Source organism: Oncorhynchus clarkii, chromosome 11 (genome assembly GCF_045791955.1).
Source record: "Oncorhynchus clarkii lewisi isolate Uvic-CL-2024 chromosome 11, UVic_Ocla_1.0, whole genome shotgun sequence".
Classification (NCBI taxonomy): Eukaryota; Metazoa; Chordata; class Actinopteri; order Salmoniformes; family Salmonidae; genus Oncorhynchus; species Oncorhynchus clarkii.
In genome coordinates, this window is record NC_092157.1 from 26,347,782 (window position 1) to 26,375,540 (window position 27,759).

At 47.7% G+C, this 27,759-nt stretch overlaps 1 protein-coding gene across 2 annotated transcripts in view; it reads left to right on the plus strand.

Annotated features, from left to right (window-relative positions):
* The window catches only part of LOC139420412 (neuropilin-1a), an 81,508-nt gene extending 53,955 nt beyond the window's left edge, over positions 1–27,553 (plus strand). The window contains exons 8-19 of one of the 2 annotated variants that reach the window (XM_071170493.1): positions 2,340–2,495; positions 4,477–4,621; positions 11,607–11,782; positions 12,062–12,217; positions 13,646–13,790; positions 16,671–16,760; positions 18,989–19,036; positions 20,407–20,550; positions 22,052–22,329; positions 23,461–23,557; positions 24,032–24,085; positions 24,298–27,553. In XM_071170493.1, the coding sequence (XP_071026594.1) occupies positions 2,340–2,495; positions 4,477–4,621; positions 11,607–11,782; positions 12,062–12,217; positions 13,646–13,790; positions 16,671–16,760; positions 18,989–19,036; positions 20,407–20,550; positions 22,052–22,329; positions 23,461–23,557; positions 24,032–24,085; positions 24,298–24,599 (1,791 nt within the window). In that variant the 3' untranslated portion in view covers positions 24,600–27,553. Of the gene's footprint in view, positions 1–2,339; positions 2,496–4,476; positions 4,622–11,606; positions 11,783–12,061; positions 12,218–13,645; positions 13,791–16,670; positions 16,782–18,988; positions 19,037–20,406; positions 20,551–22,051; positions 22,330–23,460; positions 23,558–24,031; positions 24,086–24,297 lie in introns of both variants that reach the window. The other variant, XM_071170492.1, reaches the window with a different exon arrangement.
* Positions 27,554–27,759: the final 206 nt, after the last annotated feature.

The window sequence follows — 27,759 nt, forward strand, 5'->3', positions numbered from 1 at the left end:
TCCATTATTCCATTACGGCTAATAAGGGTCCAATCAGGAGGGGGATCCAAGGCCAAATCATTCCCTTCTCAGTAAGGCACTCTGTCATTGGTCCAGGATAGCTGTGAAGCTGATGATGATGATGATGATGATGATAATGATAATGATGATGAGGAGGAGGAGGATAGACAGCAGGAGGAGGAGGACTTGCCTCGCCTCTCCCCACTCCTCTCTCCTTTCCCCCCATCCAGACCACCCTCCATCTGTACTGGCACATTCTTCCTTCCTCTCGCACCCAGCCATGCGATGGGGATTGTGAATCGTCTGTTATTAAAAAGGAACGCTCTGAAACAGGGGATTTGGATTCTGTCTCTGTTTATGGGGCTAAAGAAATCTGGCCCTTTTTCCATAAGCCCAGTTGAGCTCCTAGGCAGGAACAAAAGTATGTTGTCTTTTCTTCAAATCCTCCAGAGCGGGCAGAGAACGGAAGTCATATAGAGACCTTTATTCATGCTCTCCCCATCTGGTTTTATCCTTAGCTTCTGCTCCTGAATACATTTTAAAGTAGACGAATGACAACGGCATTGCCAATGTATTCACTGTGACGTGTGTGTTTGAGAGAGAGAGGGAGAGAGAGGGAGAGAGAGAGAGAGGGAGAGAGAGAGAGAGAGAGAGAGAGAGAGAGAGAAGCACTGTTCAAGGCTGTATGGATATCTTTAACATGCACTGTGATGCCTGCATTGGTTGGCTGGTGCTCTCGTCGACTGGTTTTAAAAGGCTGATCTCCCCGGCTCTCTCTGCTGATCTCCCCGGCTTTCCCAAATGGCACCATATTTCCTATGAGCCCTTTTCAAAAGTAGTGCACTATATAGGGAATAGGGTGCCATTTGGGATGAATCATTTGCTGTCACACACATCACATGCTGTAGTTGGTGTGGATTCATTAATCTCCACGAGGCCCCGGCCACAATCCATCAGTCTTAAGCCTCCTCTCAATCCAATATCAAAGCTTCTCTCTCTCTCTCTCTCTCTTCTCACTCTCTCGCTCCTTCTCTCTTTGTCGCGCCCTCTTTTTTTTACCCCTCTCCCTCCCTCCACACAGCACCGTAACGAAGCCAGCAGCCCGTTCCCTTCCCACAACTCCCACACAAACAACCCTTCGTTTGATTGACCCCCCTGCGTTTTTTACTCCCTTGCATCACTCCTTATTAACCCCGGTGTGGCCAGTCGGAGAGAGAGAGAGAGAGAGAGAGAGAGAGAGAGAGAGAGAGAGAGAGTGAGAGAGAGAGAGAGAGAGAGGCTATGGCCCATTAAATACTAACAGTGCAGCGTAACCTCGCCACCCGCTACTGGAGGCCTCTCCAATGTGCCCTCCTCTCCTCCCTCAGTCACCCACCAGTCTTTCCTCTCTTCCTCCTCTGTTCCGGCTGGGGGGGATGAGAGGTAGGGTTTAAGTGGGCTCCATAGGGGCAGCCCAGCAGATGGAATGCAAGTCCAGAGGTGTTGTTTTGGTCTCTCTGCGCAAGGGACTGGCGAGCCGAAACAGATCTTCCTGTCTCCTCTCAGAGTGGGGGTCTACCCACGTCTGGACTGCTGAATCAATCCAGACCCAGACCAATAGAGCTCCATCCCTGTTAGACAAGCTCGATGGGACATGGACCAGTCTATTTAAGGGGATCCATGGGGAGATGGGGGGGGGGGGGGGGGGGTTCAAGTCAGGATGTCCTGGTTGTTCAGAGGAGTATGAGTCACACACAAACACATACAAACACACACACACACACTGTCCACAGTTCTGATAGAAACCGCTCTCTAACCCTGATGCTTGGTAAGCTCCTTCTCTTTAGTCTGTTCAGCATCACGGTCCTTTCAACCGTACAGACTCTGTTCTGACTCCCTTCTATCCAATAGGCTCTTGGCCCGGTTCCCCCTGTCTGGCAGCCGGCTCGGGAAAATATAATAACATCAGTAATGTTACAGCAGTTCATGATTACTTTATGAAGCTCTGATTTTTTTTTATGCAACCTTGTACTATTTGATATTCAATCTATGTCTCCTGTTTAGAATATTAGGAGGCCAATTCCATTCAATATTCACCTTCATCCAATAAGCTCTTGTCTCCCCATCAAAGGAAATGAAGTTGTGGTGTTTTATTAATAGAATATCATTCCATACTTCTGCTGTTTATTACATTCTAGTCATAGTTAAATGAGGTGCAGGCTGTTTTCCATTTTTTTTACTCTTTTATGTCATCAGTGTTTGGACTTGCAGAACACTTCTCTTTGCACTAAAACCCAAAGTCTTGCTGTATGTACTGTGTGTGCCATTGGATTTTACTGACCGCTCCCTCTCCCTTTCAGGTGGACTTGGGTTTCCTCCGGTTCGTGACGGCCGTCGGAACACAGGGGGCCGTTTCCCAGGAGACCAAGAAGACCTACTGGGTCAAGTCCTACAAGGTGGACGTCAGCTCTAACGGAGAAGACTGGATCACCCTGAAGGAGGGTTCAAAACAGAAGGTAAGAGAGATTACTCCTCACCCACTCTGTACCCCACTGCCTACCACTAACGTTGTCATAAGCACATCATCTTTTCCTATACTTCAGCACCATATGTATTACCGCAGTAATCCTCAAATCATGTAGCAAAAGCAGAAGACATGCACATGACACTAGTTGAGAGACATTTCTCAGAAGACTTACAGAGCTGTGGCACAATGGCCAACCAGACCCAGAATGCCAGTCATGTAAACTCACAACATATACATTTTCGTCATTTAGCAGACGCTCTTATCCAGAGCGATATTTCCGTGCTTTCAGCCAGAGTTGAGTTGTGCTCTCCTCCTTAGTATTGGCTTGGATCTCTGCTTCAGCCACACAATATCTCAACAAAAGGGGAATGCCCCTGGTCTGGTCTGGTCTGGTCTGTGTTCGGTTCTGTCTCTGTGGAACAGCGTTTTCTCCACCATACTATTATGCGCTTAGCGTGGTATGCTAATGCACAGAGCATTGTGTGAGAAACGATTTACTGTGCAGTACTACTGCCTCTCTCATAAAGACGCTACAGTAGTCATTTAGTTGGATGAAGTCATTGTTTACTGTGTGTCAGGCTCTGGTATTTGTCTGAAGAAGGAGAGCGGTTGACAAAGCCTTTAATAAACCAGGAGTGACAAGGATGAATGGAATGGGGGGAGAGAGAGAGAGAGAGAGAGAGAGAGAGAGAGAGAGAGAGAGAGACTTGACCAGACCAGACCAGAGAGTGGCTAACCTAATGATCTGACTGGATCTGACGATCGATCAGTTATCAGCCTGTGAAACAGACCAGAAGGCTCTCTGTCTGTAAACAAACCTCCATTAGTGGGTGTCCACACTCCACGGGCCCATCAAGAGGTTTGTTTGACCAGGCTAAGGATCTGTGGAACCTGTAGGTAGTCACCATTGTGTGTGTGCTACTCACAAGGGCAGCCACGTTTTCCCTATAGCGGCCAGAGCAGCTCTCTTTGTGTCTGTGTCTGTAATATATACCCCCTCCCCCTGCCCCTCAGGCCCAATTATTTTACGACCTCTCCAAAGTACACCGTTTTCTTTTTAAAGCAAGGTGATGTGAAAAGCCCTGTCTCTCAGTTCCGGCCTCTAAAGTGCTTTTGTGAGTAGTAGGTCCTATTTACTAGGTGCTGAGCCTGCAGGTTGAAGCTGTAGTGGGATGGTGATGGTGCTAGCTAGCTGGAAAAAAGCCATTTAATAGTTATTGGTGCGACAGAGGCGCCAGAGAGAGAGGAGCGCCGACCGGCGTGACATATAGGAGAGTGGATGACTCCGTTGACAACCATTACCCAGGAAACAGAGAGAGGGACGTAGGGACAGTGATAGAGAGGCTTTTGAGCAGACTAATGGTCCCATTGGCCCTGCCTGCTGGCGTTTTAGTGCTGCCACCGTTCACCTTCACTTCAGCCCAGATGAGCTGTACTGCCACGCAACACACCGCTACTGCTTGGCTAGCACTCTCCTGCCGCGGGTTAACACCACCGTACCACCGGATGCCTACAGAGACTTAGCCAGGGTGATGTGTGATGGACTGTAGGGTGTTGTCAGCGTGTGAGTGCGTGTCACCGTTGGATATAACTGTAGGGTGAAGGTGTTTGTATATGGTTGAAATTGCAGCTGGGTCACAATCACAATAGTTGGTGCATTATGAACTGTGGTGAATATGGTTCATATCAAAAACGTAGGATGTTTAAGTATGAAACAGTAATTTCCATATTCTGTACATGCTCAGGAAATGATACAGTGTATAGTATATAGTCTAAAGACAGTAGCCTAATACGAACAATGAAGGGAGGCTGGCCTGCATATGGCCTGTGCCCCGTCATTGAGCTCTGTTTCTGGAGCACTGTGTGAGGCGAGGCCAAGGCCTCAGTTGGCCCAGTAGGCCTCTCTCCTGGTGACTCTACTACTACACTAAACAAACTCTGTGAATAACGAACAGCTCCTCTCCTCCCAGGTTTTCCAAGGGAACACCAACCCCACTGAAGTGGCCAGGACGATGCTTCCCAAAGCCACGCTCACCCGCTTCATCCGGATCCGGCCCGTCGCCTGGGAAACAGGCATCGCTCTGCGCTTCGAGGTGTACGGCTGTAAAATATCAGGTCAGTACCACGGAGATCCCAATGCTTCACACTCTATATCTCTCTGTCTGGCAGCCAAACGCTACTTAGCGTCACTTCGCGTTACATAGGGACGGCAGGTAGCCTAGTGGTTAGAGCGTTGGGCCAGCAACCGAAAAGGTTGCTAGATTGAATCCCCGCGCTGACGAGGCAAAAATGTGTCGTTCTGCCGAGGAACAAGGCAGTTAACCCACTGTTCCTAGGCCAGTTAACCCACTGTTCCTAGGCCAGTTAACCCACTGTTCCTAGACCAGTTAACCCACTGTTCCTAGACCATTTAACCCACTGTTCCTAGACCAGTTAACCCACTGTTCCTAGGCCAGTTAACCCACTGTTCCTAGGCCAGTTAACCCACTGTTCCTAGACCAGTTAACCCACTGTTCCTAGGCCGTCGTTGTAAATAAGAATTTGTTCTTAACTGACTTAGTTAAATAAAGGATAAATACATTCGAGGTGTTAGTTTACCATTCAAATGCATGCAAGGCACTGCTGGTGGATGGTATATTGTTTGACCTTTCGGTAAAATGAGTATCTAAGTGCTCCTTTACGATTTGTTTAGGCCTCTCATCTCTCATGTACCTGGGTAATATTTTCCTCCTCATCTAGAAGAGTAGCTGAAATGATTTACTAAGGGACTGTATGTCATTTATAATGAGTGATACCTGGATACAATCGGATCTCTTATGAAATGAACATTTCCATGCAGGCTATTGTTAAAAAAAAAGGGGAGTCGAAGTTTGTAACAGAACTAAAGTCGTCAATCAACTGTAAAACAAAATGGAGCGCAACAGAACCCGCTACAACTGAAGTATCTGATCATCAATGAATTTGAGCCATTCCATTATTTAACATAGCAGCCACATATCGTCGGGTAATTTTGGATTGTAGGCATGTCTGCAAACGCCACTTTGAGCGCGCCAAATCCGACCGAAACAAGAATAGTCACAGACAGAAAACTCTACCAGGGGTTGCTAAAACGTCTGTCCTCAAAACAGTCTTGTACGACCCACTTGAAATCGCCCTACTGTTCCGAGTGCTTAGCTTACAGAAACGTACCACCTCTATTGTGTGTGCAGACAAACTGATGCCCTGCATGAACCTCATCACACCAATGACATCTAGGATCCATATTCACTGCGCGTCTTCCATTATGTTCAGAAAATTCAACGGAACACCTTGCGCACTGGAAATCATAACGATACCTGACCACAGCTGTCCTTTCAGCGGGGCGCTCAAATCGCTCAAAATAACCCTCATCAAGATGTGGCCTACATCTAATAGTCCTACGCATCACTTATTATTATTATTATTATTACAAATAGAAGAGTATCACTTCTCACAATGGTACTCATTTAGTAAAGTTAGATCAAAACTGAATAAATGTCTCACAAGATCACAAAGTGATTCATGAGTATTTTACATAGCAGATCGGTATATCCAGTACACTACATTTCCAAAAGTATGTGGACATGCTTGTCGAATATCTCATTCCAAAATCATGGGCATTACTTGGGTTGGTCCCCCCCTTTGCTGCTATAACAGCCTCCACTCTGTGAAAGCTTTCCACTAGATGTTGGAACATTGCTGCGGGGACTTGCTTCCATTCAATCACAAGAGCATTAGTGGGGTCGGGCACTGATGTTGGGTGAATAAGCCTGGCTCGCAGAAGGCGTTCCAATTCATCCCAAAGGTGTTCAATGGGGTTGGAATTTGGAAGCACCAAATCGTCTAGAATGTCATTGTATGCTGTAGCATTAAGATTTCCCTACACTGGAACTAAGGGGCCTAGCCCGAACTGTGAAAAACAGCCCCAGACCATTATTCCTTCTCCACCAAACTTTACAGTTGGCACTATGCATTGTGTACGGCTGCTGGGCCATGTAAACGCATTTCATGAAGCTCCCGACAAACAGTTCTTGTGCTGACGTTGCTTCCAGAGGAAGTTTGAAACTTGGTAGTGAGTGTTGAAACCGAGGACAGATGATTTTTACGCGCTAAGCGGTTCAGCACTTGACGGTCCCGTTCTGTGAGCTTGTGTGTCCTACCACTTCACGGCTGAGCCGTTGTTGCTCCTAGATGTTTCCACTTCACAATAACAGCACTTACAGTTGACCGGGGCTGCTCTAGCACGGCAGAAATTTGACAAACTGTCTTGTTGGAAAGGTCGCACGGTGAAAGTCACTGAGCTCTTCACTAAGGCCATTCTACTGCCAATGTTTGTATGTGGAGATTGCATGGCTGTGTGCTCAATTGTATACACCTGTCAGCAACGGGTGTGGCTGAAATAGCAGAATCCACTAATTTGAAGGGGTGTCCACATACTTTTGTATATATAGTGAAATACCACATTGGCCTACTGTAGCATACTGTATGTAGTAGGACTATAATACTGTATGTTACACCAAAAACACCTCCTCAGTCATTTCTTGTCTGAAGCTGAATAGTCCAATATTCTTTCAACAATCATTAAAACTCAACAGTGCACACACTACAGGCTATATTTAGATTGAATCAAAATAGACCTACAAGAAATGCTAATATAGTCGTTTGTTCACGCCATCTGCTTTAATTCACTCAAGAAACAGTAATTCTAGAAGCTCTAAATGCATCTTCCCATGAAACTGATTGACTTCAAGTGACGGGCATGCAGTTTGGGCATTTCACCTGTAAAACGGGAAGAACTATCATTCACCATTGACAGATGACGGCCTACTTTGAAACGAGGAATGCCTAACTTGGTGTTTGAGGTTATAAAATGTTCTTGAGACAAGATGTGTGGGCAAGTGGGCAGACGTGGCAATTGTAAGATGCATTTTATGCACCTATTCCATAGTAATATTCAATCTGTCGGTAAAAACTTTGATCGAGAAATGAAGACATCATTTCAAAACTTTTTTGGCGCTCCCTAACCCCCCCAAAAAAGACCACTCCACCACTGCTCCTCGGCTATAGAAGGTTGCAGCGCAGCCTCTGAAAGTCATAGAGACAACCCAAGTATATCCCACATCCATTGGGATGTCTTTCCTCTGCATTTTACAGCTTGTTTCTAGCATAAAGCATTGCGGACTAAAGCCTAATTATAGATCGTTTTATATAATCAGGTCTATTTCATTTGTATTAAAATCAATTGTATCAGTAGCAAGCTTTGGACCCCAGGAAAAGTAGCTGCTGCCTTGGCAACAGCCAATGCGGATCCAGAATAAATCAATTAAATACCTTCTTTCCTGTTTCTCATCTTCACGCTCTCTCTCTCTCGAACTGAACAGTACATCAGTAGGCCTAGTATGTGCACACAGATATGGCATTTTTTGCACAAATTTTTTGCACAAATCGCCTCCTGAAATGCCACCACACACAATACAGTCCTTGGTTAGGCAGCACAGTAGGGTTTACATCAATAAGAGCAGGGCAGGCTGATTGAGACCACACTAGGTGCACTTGATATTGCGCGCCCAGCATAGAATCAAGGATGAGGGGCAGCATCGGGCACACATGAGATACTATAATAAGCAACTCATTCTCCAACCCTGTGTAATATTGCATTTCAACGATTACAAATTACATTACCCTTCCCTGGACTAAATTTTAAAAAGCATGACCCTCTCCCATTTTCCTCCGGGTAACTATGGTGTACATTTCGGTGTCTCCCTAACTCACAGTAGTGAGAGCCCAGTGAGAGAGGGTTTACTCTTAGGCGAGTGCTGCCTTCTACATTATGAAGGAGAGGCGCATGAAGATGATTACGCATTGATGTTACCTGATGTTTAGATGTACCTCATTCAATATGGATGACATCAACAGCAGGCAGGCCGGCAGGCAGAGTAGTTTAGCGGGCCAGGCGAGCGGCTTCCCATAGCTGAGTACTGCAACCGCCTGCATAGACACGCACACACACACGCGCACACACACACACACACACACCGTCTCCGTGGCTCTTGTCCTACCCTCTGTCCTTTCCCCAACCTCCTCAGTCTCAGCCCCCTGCTGGGTCCACAAAGTCTGCAGTGATCTTCATCAGCGTGATGCTGGCAACCTTCCCCCCACTACAGGGCTTTGATTGTGGTCAGGTTCACAGCGTCTCTACCTCTTTGTCAACGTGCATTTATTTTATGGCATTGTGAAGGGCTTAATGTATGTGTGTGCATTTGTTGGTCTGCGAGTCTGTCTGTGTACGCTAGCTTTCGTATGTGTTCGTTTTTGAGCTTGTTAGTGTGTGTGAGAGCCCGTGCCTTTGTGTGTGCGTGTCTGTGCGTTTGTGTGTTTGCGTGCGTGTCTGTGCATTTGCATGAGTGTATATGCAGAGGGCAGTGCGTTGCTGGCACACCGCTGGACGTGAGACCAGACCGCACTGCAGACACACACACGCACAGACATACACACACACACACCGCACTGCGGACACACATACACACACCGCACTGCAGACACATCACAGGAGCAGGGAGCGCCACTCTGTGACCTCATCAGCCGACGGCGGGCAGGGCACCACTCTGATCACACTGCCAGCTGGATGTTCTGCACACGCTCAGAGAGGAGAGGAGACAGAGAGAGAGAGAGAGAGAGAGAGAGAGAGAGACAGAGAGAGAGAGAGAGACACAGAGAGAGACAGAGAGAGAGAGAGAGAGAGCGAGAGAGAGAGAGAGAGACACAGAGAGAGACAGAGAGAGAGAGAGAGAGACAGAGAGAGAGAGAGAGACACAGAGAGAGACAGAGAGAGAGAGAGAGAGAGAGAGAGAGAGAGAGAGAGAGAGAGAGAGAGACAGAGAGAGAGAGAGACACAGAGAGAGACAGAGAGAGAGAGACAGAGAGAGAGAGCGTGATCCTGTAATTCTCTGGTCAAGTTCGAGAGGTTCTGCTTTAAGGCTGCTTTCAGTCCTGCATTCAGAGAGATTACTAACAAATGCTTTTTAGGAGATATCAAAGTGGTCCGTTCTAAGCCCACAGAGAAACAGCCCACTGAACTAAACGTTGTTTCCACGTCATTTCAATGAAGTGACATGGAACCAACGTGGAATAGACGTTGAATTGACATTTGTGCCCAGTGGGAGGGCCTTCAGATTGTGTCTAATCTTATCTGGTCTTTGCATATGAGATGTGCCCTGCAGTTGGAGTTACTGTACACACCTATGTATTAATAACTTAACCTCATCACTTCTGACTGCTGACTCTCGGCTGTTCTATTGGTAAATAAGCCCATGTGTGTGTTTAGCCACAGAGTTCCCCAGCCAAACCCTAGGCTACCCTGCTCAGCCTTGCCCCTTGCAGTGGTGTGCCACTACACACACGCACTGTCGGTTTATGGGTGTGTCCGGTGTGCGTGCTGCCCAAAACAGTTCCAACTGAGGTGCATTAAAAGCTTGTGACCACAGCAGATGACCTGTGGTGCTCTGATCACCCAAACTTCCAAATCCCCCTGGAAACCCCCCTCTCTAACTCTCTCTTATCCATCCGCTTCAAAGAGCGAGAGCGTGAGCCCACCGCAGTGGAGTGCCTTAGCTTCCCTCTGACATGGCTCCATCAGAGATCACAGGGATCACACTCACAGGGCGCTTGGCAGGCGACGAAAGAGAAATTCTCAGCCTCAAACGGATGACAAATCTCCCCGTGAGCATTTGGTCCTGTCCTGAGGAACCATGGCGCTCTCTCTGATTCGATTTGGACTTGTTTGGGTCTCCTGGGAGTCACGTAGAACTAGTTTATTCCTCTCTGTTTTGAACAGGAACTGTGATAACGATGGAAAAGATTGAATGAAGCCTTGTACTGCTTGGCAGAGTTACACTGAGTTTCATACAGTCACAGACGTTCCAAGAATATATCTCCTTTTGCCCCCCTCCCTGGGAGCAGATTGTAAATATGATATTGGTTACTGCAGGTCACTGCAGACTCTTTTGATTAAGTGGATGGAAAGGAAAGAGACGGTCAGTCAGGAGACAGACAAGACAGTCAGCCTGTGTGTGTGGATTCATTGCCTGAACATTTTTCTGAGCCGAAAGGTGCAAACGGCACAAAGTGAAACAGCCACCAGCAGCAAGCAGTTAGGGCATATGAAAGGTAGAATGAAAGGTAGAATGCACAAGGCACTCAAGGGGACGAAAATGAACGAACACAGATTCGGGATGAAAGCTCGGAGAACACAGGGCTAAATTAGAGCAGAGGTATAGAACGACAAAAGGAAAGGGGGGACGGCGGGGATGAAGGGAGGGAGGGGGTTCAAGATGAAAGAATAGCACTCCCAGGTAGAAATGACCGCTGAAGGAAGGGAGAGTTTTAATTGGATGATGGGAGACAAACACTCCAGGCGGAAACATTAGTATTCAAGTGGTTAGGAGAGAGAGAGAGAGAGCGAGAGAGAGGGGGGAGAGAGAGAGGGGGGGGAGACGGGGAGAGCGAGAGAGAGAGAGAGGGGGGGGGGGGAGAGAGAGGGGGGAGAGGGGGAGAGAGAGAGAGGGGGGGAGAGAGAGAGAGAGAGGGGGGCGAGAGAGAGAGAGAGAGAGAGAGGGGGGGGGAGAGAGAGAGGGGGGGAGAGAGAGAGAGAGAGAGGGAGAGAGAGAGAGAGAGAGAGAGAGGGAGAGGGGAGAGGGGGAGAGAGAGAGAGGGAGAGGGGGAGAGAGAGAGAGAGAGAGAGAGAGGGAGAGAGAGAGAGGGAGAGAGAGAGAGAGAGAGACAGAGAGGGAGAGGGGAGACGTGGAGAGAGAGAGGGGGAGAGAGAGAGGGAGAGAGAGAGAGAGCGGGAGAGAGAGAGAGAGAGAGAGAGGCATCACAAAGAGAGAGTGTTTCTCTCACACATCACTATCACTCACTGTCTCAGTCATTCAACCCATCCCTCTCTTTTCCCCTATTAACACATAAACCATGGAAAACAACCTCCTCGGACTGGTGATAAAATATCCCCCTCAGGTTCTCTCTCAAATCCCTCTTGCTCATTGAAAGACTTATGCTAACCTCTATCTCTCTCTCCCCCTCTCAGAGTATCCATGTTCAGGCATGCTTGGCATGGTATCGGGCCTGATCACTGATGCCCAGATCACAGCTTCGTCCCACACGGACCGGAGCTGGGTACCCGAGAACGCCCGCCTGCTGACCAGCCGCTCCGGGTGGACCCTGCTGCCCCAACCCCAGCCCTTCACCTCAGAGTGGCTACAGGTTAGATCAACTATATTAATAGACTATTCTTATGTTTTTGGGGGGGCTTTGCAATTAGAGATAGGTTCGTTGGTTATGAAATATCATTGGTTCATATAACATATTTTCTGAGAATATATCCTACCTTTATGCACAAAGAATTTGGCCAAAATGATGATGAGATTACAAATAAACAGTTTGGAAACACTTTACTTACGGTATACAGATATAATGCATTATGAGCCTGTCATGAGTATCTATGAACTGCTTATAACGTGTTTCCTCTCCATTCATCTGCAGGTGGACCTGGGGGAGGAGAAGCTGGTACGAGGGCTCATCATCCAGGGAGGGAAACACAGAGAGAACAAGGTGTTCATGAAGAAGTTCAGACTGGGATACAGTAACAACGGATCTGATTGGAAGATGGTCCAGGACGCCAGCGGCAACAAGCCAAAGGTAAGAGCCGTTTTCATTGGTTGTTTGTTTGTTGTGTTTACCATGTTGAGCAGTTAACAGAAAGTAGGGTTTTGTTGACTATCTAATGGGAAATGATTTCCCTGTTCCAAACTGAATACCAGTGACATTGAGTCAGTTTTCACCCATTCTTTGTACCGTGGATGTTGAAACATTTATGAAGTCCATTTGGGTAGTACTTCGTAGCACATTAGGATAACCACGTGTAAGGTTTCTCCTAGACCTACCGCTGCCTAGCGTCTATCCTCTCAGTATTCCGCTGTTGCTGCTCAAGCCTTACAGTAGAATCGCACTCTACTCAATAGAGCGGAGAAGAAGGCAGGAGAGCTGAGAGAGCGCGTGTGACACGCAGAAACGACCCTAGATGTATCTGCTGCCGTCGGCATGCTTTGAGTGTGTCACACGCGCACACAGCGCCTTACACACACACCGTACACATGCCTCGCACACACACACACACACAGACGCACACCTCCAGGAAGTACCTCTACAGCCCTGTCCCCAATTACAACTTTCTCCGACAGGATGTGGTGTAAGTGTGTTCCAGATCACCTAATGGTTGATTTCTGAAGGAGTGAGAGGCTGGGCATCTTCCTGTCCTACTTGTTCCTCCATCTCTCCCTCTTTCACTAAGAACCTCCGAGCATCAAAGACAGACAAGACGTGTTCCAGGGTTAATGGTCACTAATCCACTACACTCCATCACTGTCCCCTCCTCTACCTCTCCTCTTCTCATCTCCACTACTGTCCTTTACCTCTCCTCTTCTCCTCTACTCTCCTGTCCTTTCATCTCCTCGCCTCTACGTGTACCTCTGTTATTCCCAAACAGAATCCTCCTTTCTTATTCAGATGACAAGACCAGAACTGCTGAGCAGCGAGAAAGCATTAGTCCTCTCCTCTATCTTACCCCTTCGCTACGTTATTCCCAAAGAAAAGGCCCTTAGCCTCTCTCTCTTTCCTCTAAATAGAGGACCTCTGAGGCTGAGCCGAGACAGAGTGAGCTGAGGCTGCCCTTGATCGCGGTGTCCTGCTGGGGCGGCAGGTGCTAGTTGTAGCCACCGGGCTCTCGTTTACAGTCCCACCGACAGTGCTTTTTAGATGTCAGACGGAGAAATCTGGTCCATCTTCCATTGTTTTCTCCCCTCTCTCAGCCCTGCTCGAGCCCTGCTCATTTTCCAAAGGAAGGAATAAGTCTGCCTTAGGGTCTCTGTGATAGGAGAGAGACATCAGAGAGAGCAATGACATTATCAGACAGTAACATTTCGCTCTCGTTTTCTCTGTGTGTGTGTATCTGTCTCTCTCTGTATCTGTATCGGCCTATCTCGGCCTCTCTCTCTGCTGCAGTGTGTACGATGTAGGACTTCTCCTCTGCTGTTGTCGATGAACTAACACAGGTGGTCCTCTCCACAGATTTTCGAGGGGAATCAGAACTACGATACTCCAGAGCTGAGGACCGTGGAGCCCTTGCTGACCCGATACATCAGGGTTTACCCAGAGAGGTCCACCCCTGCTGGGATGGGCCTGCGCCTCGAGCTCCTGGGTTGTGAGATTGAAGGTAGGCCGCAAATGGAATCCTACACACACACACGCATTTTAATTGTAGACACATGTATACTACAAACACACACGCACATCAGTGGAGGCTGCTGAGGGGAGGACGGCTCATAATAATGGCTGGAATGGAGTCAATGGAATGGTATCAAAAACATTAAACATGCGGTTTCCATGTGGCTGATACTATTCCATTGACTTTATTCCAGCCATTATTATGAGCCGTCCTCCCCTCAGCAGCCTCCACTGACGCACACATACACACACACACATCTTCTGTCATCCGTGTGATGACAGTTCTACGGCTGAATACATGGTGTTTGTCAAGGTTGGGGTATCTAAAGATGCTTAGAACGATTCTCCACGTGGACTCAACAGCTGTCCAGGGCCCAGTAGGCCCCTCTATCTCTCCCTGAGAGGGACAGTTGTCCAGTCTCCATGCATGCTGCATCAAAGCCATTCCTGAAGCAAGACCGCTCATACATATTACATGGGATCAAATGAAACCCCATCTGCCCTGAGGATTACTGCCAACCTCTTCCAGTCCCTGTTCCATCCTTTCTCTGGGGCCACTCTCCTCTTTCTCTCTCTCCTCTCCCCTCTGTCTGCCTCGCTCTCTCTCTCTGTCTCGCTCTCTTCACCTCGCCTCTCTCTCTCTCTCTCTCCTCTCCCCTCTGTCTGCCTCGCTCTCTCTCTCTGTCTTGCTCTCTTCACCTCGCCTCTCTCTCTCTCTCTCCTCTCCCCTCTGTCTGCCTCTCTCTCTCTCTCTCCTCTCCCCTCTGTCTGCCTCGCTCTCTCTGTCTCTCTCTCTCTCTCTCTCTGTCTCTCTCCACCTGTCTTTCTCTCTGTCGTCTCTCTCCCTCCCTCCCCTCCCTGCTATGAGAACATGCTCTGGCGGGCCAGGCCTAAGTGGATTTACATATTGGATTTCAGGGCTGTAGCGAGCGCAGCCCTGTGTAAGCCATGGAGTCCCACCGGGGCTTTAGAAGGATGATAATGCTTGTTTTCACTGTTAATGCCACCACACACTCAAAAACACACACATACAGACACAGACGCAGGCACACACACACACACACACACAAATACAGACACAGGTACGTGAGTGGTGGTGTGTAAGCTAAGCCCCAGGAGTACAGATAAATTCAGATAAATTCCAGCTAGAGCATTGACCCTGTCAATGACCCCTCCACCCTGAATCTGACAGAGGTTGATCACTAATATTTCATATAGCAGAGGGGAATTCTAGATTACACATGCACTCTCTCCTCTCCCCTTCTCTTTCAATCTCCCTCTCTCTCAATGTCCCTCTCTCTCCATCTCCCTGTCTCCCCATCTCCCTGTCTCTCCATCTCCCTCTCTCTCCATCTCCCTCTCTCTCAATCTCCCTGTCTCTCCATCTCCCTCTCTCTCCATCTCCCTGTCTCTCCATCTCCCTGTCTCTCCATCTCCCTCTCTCTCCATCTCCCTGTCTCTCCATCTCCCTGTCTCTCCATCTCCCTGTCTCTCCATCTCCCTCTCTCTCCATCTCCCTGTCTCTCCATCTCCCTCTCTCTCCATCCCCCTCCCTTCTTCCCTCCCTTCTTCCCTCCCTCCCTCTCACTGTCCTGGGAAAGCCCACTCATTACTCTGTCAGGGTAAACACATCCAGGCTGTGTGTTAGCGGAGCATGGATCAGAACTGCGGCCTTGCCCACATCCAACGAGGCCATTGGGCCCTAATTATAGGCCAGGGTGGGGCCCAGCCTCCAGCCCAATTCTAAACCCATGCATCTGATCTCCAGTCTAAACACAAATCTAGCTTCTGTTCCAAATGGCACCCTATTCCCTAAGTAGTGCCCTGGTCAAAAGTAGTTCACAATCTAGTAGTTCACAAAGTAGTTCACAAATAGGGTGCCATTTGGGACACAAACCTAAAGCCTCAGCATCTACCGGCTCTATTCACACTAAAACTTCCTCTGTATCCTGATAAAATGGGGCTGTTAATAGCTCAGTGATTGAATCCACTGGCATGGCCTGCCTTGTATGTGTTTGTATATGTTTGCGTGTGTGGTGTATGTGCGTGGTGTACTGTATGCGTAGTGTATGTGCGTGGTGTATGTGCGTGGTGTACTGTATGCATGGTGTACTGTATGCGTGGTGTATGTGGTGTACTGTATGTGTGTTGTGTACTGTATGTGCGTGGTGTACTGTATGTGTGTGGTATATGTGCGTGGTGTATGTGGTGTACTGTATGTGCGTAGTGTATGTGGTGTACTGTATGTGCGTAGTGTATGTGGTGTACTGTATGTGCGTGGTGTATGTGGTGTACTGTATGTGCGTAGTGTATGTGGTGTACTGTATGTGCGTGGTGTCTGTGCGTGGTGTACTGTATGTGCGTGGTGTATGTGTGTAGTGTATGTGTGTGGTGTATGTGTGTAGTGTATGTGGGTAGTGTATGTGCGTGGTGTAGTGTATATGTGTGGTGTATGTGTGTGGTGTATGTGCGTAGTGTATGTGCATGGTGTATGTGCATGGTGTATGTGTGTGGTGTATGTTTGTAGTGTATGTGTGTTGTGTATAAGTGGAGTGTATGTGTGGTGTATGTGTGTAGTGTATGTGCGTAGTGTATGTGTGTAGTGTATGTGTGTGGTGTATGTGTGTAGTGTATGTGCGTAGTGTATGTGTGTAGTGTATGTGTAGTGTATGTGTGTAGTGTATGTGCGTAGTGTATGTGTGTGGTGTATGTGTGTAGTGTATGTGTGTGGTGTATGTGCGTAGTGTATGTGTGTGGTATGTGATACCGCAAACCCTACAAAGGAGCAGATGAACGCAAGATTAACATGAACTTTCTCTCTCTCTCTCCCCCCTCTCTCTTCCCCTCTCTCTCCCTCTCTCCTCCGCAGCTCCCACAATCCCCCCCACCACGCCCGCCCCCACCACCGCCCCATCAGACGACTGTGATGATGACCAGGCCAGCTGCCACAGTGGAACAGGTGATGACTACGAAGTGACAGGTGCTAACATCACTCTCATGAGACTGCTACCTCCCCTACTCCTCTACCCCTACTCTCGCTTTATACTAAGCCCACATTCCTACATAAACACACACACACACCTAAACACCTGCACCTGCAACCCCATCTTTACCCCTTTACAACCTAATGAGAAACCTTATCTCATGCACCTCAGAGCCTGTCTTCCACCCTCAACCGAACGTCCTGCCCTCGCATCTGTCTTCCTCTCCTCCTCCTCCCATCCCCACCCTAGCTGTGTTTCCCTCTCACCTGCACCTGTCTTCCTCTCCTCCTCCTCCCATCCCCCACCCAGCTGTGTTTCCCTCTCACCTGCACCTGTCTTCCTCTCCTCCTCCTCCCATCCCCCACCCAGCTGTGTTTCCCTCTCACCTGCACCTGTCTGCCTCTCCTCCTCCTCCCATCTCCCACCCAGCTGTGTTCCCCTCTCACCTGTACCTGTCTGCCTCTCCTCCTCCTCCCATCCCCCACCCAGCTGTGTTTCCCTCTCACCTGCATCTGTCTTCCTCTCCTCCTCCTCCCATCCCCCACCCAGTTGTGTTTCCCTCTCACCTGCACCTGTCTTCCTCTCCTCTCCTCCTCCTCCCATCTCCCACCCAGCTGTGTTTCCCTCTCACCTGCACCTGTCTTCCTCTCCTCCTCCTCCCATTCCCCACCCAGCTGTGTTTCCCTCTCACCTGCACCTGTCTTCCTCTCCTCCTCCTCCCATCCCCCACCCAGCTGTGTTCCCCTCTCACCTGTACCTGTCTGCCTCTCCTCCTCCTCCCATCCCCCACCCAGCTGTGTTTCCCTCTCACCTGCACCTGTCTTCCTCTCCTCCTCCTCCCATCCCCCACCCAGTTGTGTTTCCCTCTCACCTGCACCTGTCTTCCTCTCCTCTCCTCCTCCTCCCATCTCCCACCCAGCTGTGTTTCCCTCTCACCTGCACCTGTCTTCCTCTCCTCCTCCTCCCATCCCCCACCCAGCTGTGTTTCCCTCTCACCTGCACCTGTCTTCCTCTCCTCCTCCTCCCATCCCCCACCCAGCTGTGTTTCCCTCTCACCTGCAGCTGTCTTCCTCTCCTCCTCCTCCCATCCCCCACCCATCTGTGTTTCCCTCTCACCTGCACCTGTCTGCCTCTCCTCCTCTTCCCATCCCCCACCCAGCTGTGTTTCCCTCTCACCTGCACCTGTCTTCCTCTCCTCCTCCTCCCATTCCCCACCCAGCTGTGTTTCCCTCTCACCTGCACCTGTCTTCCTCTCCTCCTCCTCCCATCCCCCACCCAGCTGTGTTCCCCTCTCACCTGTACCTGTCTGCCTCTCCTACTCCTCCCATCCCCCACCCCGCTGTGTTTCCCTCTCACCTGCACCTGTCTGCCTCTCCTACTCCTCCCATCCCCCACCCAGCTGTGTTTCCCTCTCAGCCTTTTATCTCTCAGCAGCCTTGGTCTCTTTCTAGCCTGGCCTCTTTCTCCACTAACCTGATAATAACCTGCCTTACTGCCCCTGACTTCCACCTTTCTATGCGTTGCTGTTCCCTATGGATATGTCCCGACCGGCACCCTGTTCCTTTTATAGTGTACAACTTTTCCCCAGGGCCCATAGGGCTTTGGTCAGCAGCAGTGCACATGGTCATGGAGTTCTCTCTTTGGCTATTCCTCTCTCCTAGCCCCATTTCAGCACAGCAGTCTCCAGTGGTCAGTGATGTGCATGGCACTCTCAGTCACTCTGGTTCGCTCCCTCCTGGCCCTACATATAGTGAAAGAGGGAGTGTGGACGTGTTTGATAGGAGTAAAGAGACATAGAAGAAGGGGGCATCCGTTTGGCACCAGAATAATGTGTTACGGCTAAGCTAACTATGCTATGTTTAATGTGTTACGGCTAGGCTAACTATGCTATGTTTAATATGTTACGGCTAGGCTAACTATGCTATGTTTAATGTGTTACGGCTAGGCTAACTATGCTATGTTTAATGTGTTACAGCTAGGCTAACTATGCTATGTGTTACGGCTAGGCTAACTATGCTATGTTTTATGTTTTACAGCTAGGCTAACTATGCTACACTGTTATGTGTTACGGCTAGGCTAGTCTCTCTAGACAGACGGGTCGCCTCCCACAATGTAACCAATGTTCCTAGTGCGGTTGCCCTATGTCTGGGATTTCCCAGGCTACGGCTAGGCTAACTGTGCTAACACTGTGTTGTTCTGACAGGTGGAACCACAATGCCAGAGGCTATGACAGATGTGGACACCATCCCAGGTTAGGACCCATTGTATTATCAATGTACTGTATACAGGACGTGTGTCTGTGTGACTGTATGCGTGTGTGAGGGGCTTAGAATCCATGTGTGTGAGGTTCATTCGTTGTGTGGGTGGAAATCGTTTTTTTTTTTCCAGTAGTAGACTATCTGTCCTCTGCTATTCATCAGATGTGAACTGTGGGGCTGCTCATCTTACAGAGAGCTTGTCCCTGCTCCAATCCTCCTTAGAATGGAAAAACCAAAAACCTCTTAATTGGGAACAGGATTTCTTCAGAAAAAAATGTGTCTGTGCGCCTGAAATGTGGTTCCACATGGGAATTCCATGCTTTGTGTTTAATGGGTAAATAAATTCTGCTGCCTGCAGAAACTAGTTAAAACCCAGAGATTATTAAAGGGAATATTGGCTCACATTTTTTATTCTTTGGAGAGCTGGGGCCTTAGCGCTTGCACAGACACCGATATACAGCCTTTCAGAGGCAGAGCTGACATCCTTAACATATCTCCCTTGTGCTGCTTCTTTGGAAGTCTCTTTCTTTATCCAATTTGATAACAAAACGAAGCTCCCCATTGCCCCACTCTTACATACATACTGTACTCTCAGAAGGCCTTTCAGCTCTGTGTGTGTGTGTGGGGGGGGGGGGGCTCATTATAAAGTCATCTCCCTCAGTAGGCTGCTGTGAACACACACACACATACTCGCTTTCTCTCTCTCTCTCTCTCCCCATCTCTCTCTCTCTCTCTCTCTCTCCCCCTCTCTCCCTCTCTCCCTCTCTCTCTCTCCCTCTCTCTCTCTCTCCCCCTCTCTCCCTCTCTCCCCTCTCCCTCTCTCTCTCTCTCTCTCTCTCTCTCTCTCCCCCTCTCTCCCTCTCTCCCTCTCTCTCTCCCTCTCTCCATCTCTCTCCATCTCTCTCCTGCTATCTTATTGTCATTGTACATATTTTTTTATGAGCCCATATCCTGTTCATGCGCTCTGTTTAATAAAGGAGAACATTAACTGGATTTATTCAACATCTCCGTGCAAAGTCCCACCCCCCATCCACCCTATTCTGGCAGGATTTACCCTCCTCTCATTGTCTCTCCCTCTCGCTGTGTCTCCTAGGTTTTTTATGAAGCTCAAGAGCCCTTTCTTCTGATATTTGAGTTTCACAGTTCTCTGCTTCCCTCTAGTGATTTACCCAAATAAATCATCTCCACAACATTCGCTGTTTCTAATCTAGTGAGCCCTCAGGTTATCACAAATCCCCTCTGAGTCATGATCATACAATGGTCTATTTCAACCAGTTTGTGGTCTGGCCTACTACACAATCTAGAATGTTTATGTGTGTCTCTATGTGCCAGACTGACCTGTGATCTGTCTCCTGCTCTGCAGCGTTCCTGTGGTTTGCGTGTGATTTTGGCTGGGCCAACGACCCCTCGTTCTGCGGTTGGACCTCAGAGGACAGCGGCTTCAGATGGCAGATACAGTCCAGTGGCACGCCCACGCTCAACACTGGACCCAACATGGACCACACAGGTACAGACACATCAACACTGGACCCAACATGGACCACACAGGTACAGACACACAGACACATCAACACTGGACCCAACATGGACCACACAGGTACAGACACACAGACACATCAACACTGGACCCAACATGGACCACACAGGTACAGACACACAGACACATCAACACTGGACCCAACATGGACCACACAGGTACAGACACACAGACACATCAACACTGGACCTAACATGGACCACACAGGTACAGACACACAGACACATCAACACTGGACCCAACATGGACCACACAGGTACAGACACATCAACACTGGACCCAACATGGACCACACAGGTACAGACACACAGACACATCAACACTGGACCCAACATGGACCACACAGGTACAGACACACAGACACATCAACACTGGACCTAACATGGACCACACAGGCACAGACACACAGACACATCAACACTGGAACCAACATGGACCACACAGATACAGACACATCAACACTGGACCCAACATGGACCACACAGGTACAGACACACAGACACATCAACACTGGAACCAACATGGACCACACAGGTACAGACACATCAACACTGGACCCAACATGGACCACACAGGTACAGACACATCAACACTGGACCCAACATGGACCACACAGGTACAGACACATCAACACTGGACCCAACATGGACCACACAGGTACAGCCACACAGACACATCAACACTGGATCCAACATGGACCACACAGGCACAGACACATCAACACTGGACCCAACATGGACCACACAGGTACAGACACACAGACACATCAACACTGGACCTCACAGGCACAGACACACAGACACATCAACACTGGACTCAACATGGACCACACAGGTACAGACACACAGACACATCAACACTGGACCTCACAGGCACAGACACACAGACACATCAACACTGGACTCAACATGGACCACACAGGTACAGACACACAGACACATCAACACTGGACCTCACAGGCACAGACACACAGACACATCAACACTGGACTCAACATGGACCACACAGGTACAGACACACAGACACATCAACACTGGACCTCACAGGCACAGACACACAGACACATCAACACTGGACTCAACATGGACCACACAGGTACAGACACACAGACACATCAACACTGGACTCAACATGGACCACACAGGTACAGACACACAGACACATCAACACTGGACTCAACATGGACCACACAGGTAGAGACACACAGACACACCAACAACAACAACGTAAGCTAATGATAACTGTGTAAGTCATTTATATCCAGTTGACCTAGTCTTCTGACACATTGTATCACACACAATCTATTTTTCTAAGTCCTTCAAGACAAAGCTGGTCACACGTATTCTAACTGTCAAAACCAAGGTTTGCCACTAGGTGATTTGTTTTCCCACCACTGCCCTTTAGCTGAAGAGTGATGACATCACATATTCCTTTTCTCATTGGCCCTTTCCCCTTGTCATGTCCCATCCAGGTGGTTCTGGTAATTTTATCTACACACTAGCGACGGGCGCCCAGGAAACGGAGGTTGCTAGGCTGGTCAGTCCGGTGGTGACAGTCGGTCAGTCTGACCTGTGCGTCTCGTTCTGGTACCACATGTTTGGCTCGCACATCGGCACGCTACACATCAAACAGAGGAAGGAGACGGTGGATGGCATGGCCGACATACTTCTGTGGACCGTCAGCGGTCACCAGGGCAACCGCTGGAGAGAGGGACGCGTGCTGGTGCCGCACTCCAGTAAACCCTATCAGGTATGGAGAGAGAGTCTCTGATCTATAGGATTGGACAGATCAATGTAGTATGTCTCATATACATTACAACTACATTATATATACAAAAGTATGTGAACAACCCTTTCAAATCAGTGGATTCTGACTTTTTCAGCCCCACTCGTTGCTGACAGCTGTATAAAATCAAGCACACAGCCATGCAATCACCACATTGGCAGTAGAATGGCCTTACTGAAGAGCTCAGTGATTTTCAATGTGGCACCGTCATAGGATGCCACCTTTCCAACAAGTCAGTTGGTCAAATTTATGCCCTTCTAGAGCTGCCCCGGTCAACTGTAAGTGCTGTTATTGTGAAGTGGAAACGTCTAGAAGCAAAAACTGCTCAACCACGAAGTGGTAGGCCACACAAGCTCACAGAACGGGAATGCTGAAGCACGTAGTGCATAAAAATCATCTGTCCTCGGTTACAACACTCACTACCGAGTTCCAAATTGCCTCTGGAAGTAATGTTAGCACAAGAACTGTTCGACAGGAGCTTCATTAAATGGGTTTCCATGACCGAGCAGAAGCACACAAGCCTAAGATCACCATGCACAATGCCAAGCATCGGCTGGAGTGATGTAAAGCTCGCTGTCATTGGACTCTAGAGCAGTGGAAACGCGTTCTCTGTAGTGATGAATCACCCTTCACCATCTGGCAGTCCGACGGACGAATCTGGGTTTGGCGGATGCCAGGAAAACGCTACCTGCCCCAGTGCATAGTTCCAACTGTAAAGTTTGGTGGAGGAGGAATAATGGTCTGGGGCTATTTTTCATGGTTCGGGCTAGGCCCCATAGTTCCAGTGAAGGGAAATCTTAATGCCACAGCATACAATGACGATTCAGAGTGAAGGCTGTTACAGCAGCAAAGAGGGGACCAACTCCATATTAATGCCCATTATTTTTGGAATGAGATGTTTGACGAGCAGGTGTCCACATACTTTTGACCATGTAATGTACGTTTGATATGTATAAATTCAACACTGTTTTAGTTGCAGGGCACGTTTAGTTTGATTAGTGCTACTTAGTGATTAGCGAGGGGATTTACATTGGGAAATTAGTTGTTGAGAGGTTGTTGTAAAGTTGTCAAAAGGTTGTTCTCTCTTTCTTCCAGGTGGTGATTGAAGGTTTGGTGGAGAGGAAGAGCTGGGGTGATATCGCTGTGGACGATATCAAGATCCTTGACAATCTGAACATGGCTGACTGCAAGGGTGAGTGTTTCTTTGCTACATTGATCGTTCAAGCCGGATTTGAGCCAGTGACCTAAGAACACCTGTCTCTACAGGCCTCTACATTTAGGGCCGGTTTCCCAGACACAGATGAAACATAGTCCTGGACTAAAAAGCAGACTCTCCTTTGAAGGTGCTTTTTTGTTGTTGTTCAGGACTATGTTTCATCTGTGTCCCGGAAACCGGCCCTCTATATCATGTTAAGCAGGGTAGCCTAGTGGTTAGACCGTTGGACTAGTAACCGGAAGGTTGCAAGTTCAAACCCCTGAGCTGACAAGGTATAAGTCTGTCGTTCTGCCCCTGAACAGGCTGTTAACCCACTGTTCCTAGGCCGTCATTGAAAATAATAATTTATTCTTAACTGACTTGCCTAGTTAAATAAAGAGAGAAATGATTATTCTACTGTTGTGCTGGAGGGAAGGACTTTTCTAACTATCTCTCTGTCTTCCTCAACAGATCCTGATGTTCCTACAGAGCCCATGCTGCCTGAAGACAGATTCAATGAAATCCGTAAGTCCATTACATATTGATACAAAGCGGTTACGAGATTACCACAGATTTCACTGCTCAACCTCTTCTTCACTCTCTCTTATCTTACACACAGCATAGGGATTTAGTGTTGAAAAATAAGCACAAAAAAAAAAGTTTTGTCCAAACATATGCAACAGCTATCTACAAATATGAGATGAATGTTGTCCTCTTCTGCTCATTCTCTCCTGCAGTTGTGGACATCACAGACTTCCCTGAGATCGTGGAGAACAATGAGATCCTGAACGGTGTCAGTGGCGGGGCAGGTAACATGCTCAAGACACTGGACCCTATCCTCATCACCATCATCGCAATGAGCGCCCTAGGGGTCTTCCTGGGGGCCATCTGTGGGGTCGTCCTCTACTGTGCCTGCTCACATGGCCACATGTCTGACAGGAACTTATCCGCTCTGGAGAACTATAACTTTGAGCTGGTGGATGGAGTCAAGCTAAAGAAGGACAAACTCAATTCACAGAACTCATACACAGAGGCGTGAATAGAGAGGGGGAAGTGAGACGTGCGTGTGGGGAGTGCACAAGACTGTAGGCATAGCCAAGACTCAATAAGTTGCCGGGCCTAAAGGGACTGCCGGAAGCCTCTCATTGGAGGAGGCCCAGGTTCAGGAACCAATGGGAGGTTGTGACTGATCCATTGTTTTTCTCAGGAGCTGCAGTAACAGGAACCTGCCAGTAGGGGACACTGTGTACAAAATTAAATACAGGAGAAAAAATCTGTACAGATGATGAGATGATTATTTTAATTTTTCTATTTGATTTTCATTCATTTTTACAATCGGATGCTGGTGTTGAGACCAATTTAATGATTATAATGTTTAAAGTATTTATCATTTTCTGGGAGGAAGAAACCATTTTGTTATTATTATTTTAAATCAAAGTTGTTATTTTTGTGTTGAAAGAGAAGTATCAAAATCCAAAATGAACCATAACTGACAACGTTGTTGGTACTACTGCCACATGGGGGGATAGAAGCAGGGCGTGCCCCCCCCCTTATGACCCCTGCCCTCTGCCTCTGTCTACAGGTGCGGATCAGAGGTTAAGGGTAACGGTCACGCCCCTTGGCAGTAGATGGTTCTGACAGTGCCTTTAATACATCTTAGTTGGCGTTTTTTCCTCCATTAAGTTCTGACAACGTTATGATAATGATCTGAAAACTAAAGCAGGGGCTTTAAATTAGCTAATAATCAAGTCTGCAAAACATGATCCAATCCAATCCCTCCATGACGCTTTTCTCCCTCTGTCCCAGACACACATAATATTGTATATAAGTTTTAATATATTTTAATGCCCTTTTTTTTAAGAAAGTAAAAGGTAAAAAAACAACAAAAAGCTGCGGTATCCCTTTTTTCAATGGGTTGTGTTGTAAATACAATCATGTGACTGTTGTCGTGAAGAGTGAAGTGCTGTGGTTGTATTGTTTCATTTCGTTGCTCTCCCGGAAGAGAGAGCAGACTCTGTGTGTGCTGTGTGAAGATAGACTGCTGTTAGGACAGTTCAGTGCACGTTCAAAGAAGACTTGCTCGTTCAACCTGACTGAGCAGCCAATGTCATCTCCGTTCCCTAGATGCAGTCCACTTCATGACACCGCGGAGGGGACAACGAACAAGTTATCATAAACACAAATCAAAAAAGACAAACAGTTGTATTCATGTTATTAACTTCAACACACTAATTAACATATGGCAGCCACACACCCCTATCCTCCTCCCCTCACACAGGGTCTGTCCTCTTCTCTCATATCAACAGCAGCAGTGGAGGAAGATATACGGAATGTCTGTCTGCCAGCGTACCAAAAAAACAACCATTGCTTTTGCTTTGCTTTAGCTATATGTGTTGACCAGTGGAGTTGACCACCTCTAGTTCCATAGGTAGCAGGTAGTCTAGCGGGTTAGAGAGTTGGGACAGTAACCAAAAGGTTGCTTGTTTGAATCCCTGAGCTGGCAAGGTGGTGAAATCTGCCTTTCTGCCCTTGAGCAAGGCGGTTTACCCCCCAAAACAACTGTGTGCCGTGGATGTTGATTAAGGCAGCCCCCTTCAGAGGGCTTTAATGCGCAAGACACATTTTGGTTGAATGCATTCAGTTGTGCAACGGACTAGGTATCTCCTTTCCCAGGCATCTGTAGATTGTCCTACAAAAAAAACATTGCAACTTAGAATGCACTTTGTCATTCAACGTCTAAATCCTCTCTAGAGTGATTTAGGCTGATGGGGGCTTACTGAAGAAAGGCTTTCACAACTGGCTTTCATGTTCACACAGGTTAGATTTTCATAATCATGATCATAGGTTTGTATTGTGTTGTCACATATTGGACACACTACGGCCTAGGTTTACGTCTATAAAACGTGTAGCAGCCAAATGTTGCGATGTCAGGGCGGATGTCATAAGGGAAGGACGCTGGTACAGAGCTAAGCGGTCGAGTGATGTCATCATGCATGGCGAATCAGGTCACTCGCCCTGTTGTCTTTACCAAAGGATGATTGGATACCTCTTCTACTTGGGGAGGGGTTTGTGATCAGCACACTACTACTGGACGGTCCGCAGCCTTTTAACCACATCCACACCTTTTTCAATGAACGTTCACAGGAAATTGACCTCTTGCGTTGCACTGACTGGAATGGACTCCCGGGCAATTTCAAAAAGAGGAAGGTGGGTTGACTATGGAAACTGCAGTGTTTGATGGTTAATTTTTATACATGTTTTTCAGCTGAAGTTGCATATCTTGCGTCAATGTAAACTCTGAAATCTCTTGAGACCTACCGATGGATCTAGCAATGCTCCAAAAGAGTTTTGGATGGGGAAGTAAAGGTCTAAGGAGGACTTGACCATTGGAAAGGCCCATTGGATTTTCTACACCACAACAATCAGAGACATAATGATGTTGAACAGGAGGACATCTGCTATATCTGTGTACTATGTCGTGTGCCGTGGTGAACACATGCTCAGCTTGGCTTTTGTTCATTTCAGGTTTGATGTCCCACTTTGCAATGCTTACTGTTTTGTGCATTCAGCTTTGAGGACAGTATCCACAGTCTGGTAACTAGAGAAAAGGATACTGTAGGGTGGAAACTAAAAAGAAACAATGTTGCACTGATAAATATATTTAAGAAGTTTGTGTTTATAGCATTAATTTGTAAAGAAAATCTAAAACTGAAAAAAACTGTGTTCATTTTCTTTCTTCTTTTTTATAGTTTCAGATTGTGATATAATTCAGAAATGTACAAATTGAGATGTTTTCATTATTGAAAAAGGTATACAAAATTCCTATAGTTATGTCCCCATTTACCTGGATTATTAGAGCTTCGTTTTGTACTGTCATTCAAATTTTGTGCACATTTTTTTTACCAAAAAAAAAAAAAACTTTTATTTTCAATACTGCTTCTGTAATTTGCTGTTGTAGGAAAAGATTAATAAACAGCAAGCCTTAAAAAAAAACTGGGCGGAACATTTGTATTGTTCTGGTTGTGGTTGGTAGGACTGTATTTGGAGGTCAACATGCTGGTCGTGTGGGCTTCTGCAGCGATGTGTTGATAACACAGGAGGATATAGAGGCACAGTTAAAGGGCCAATTCCCAGTTTATATGGTAGGAAGGAAAGGGATGATATCAAATCACACTTTATTTGTCACATGCCCCTAATAC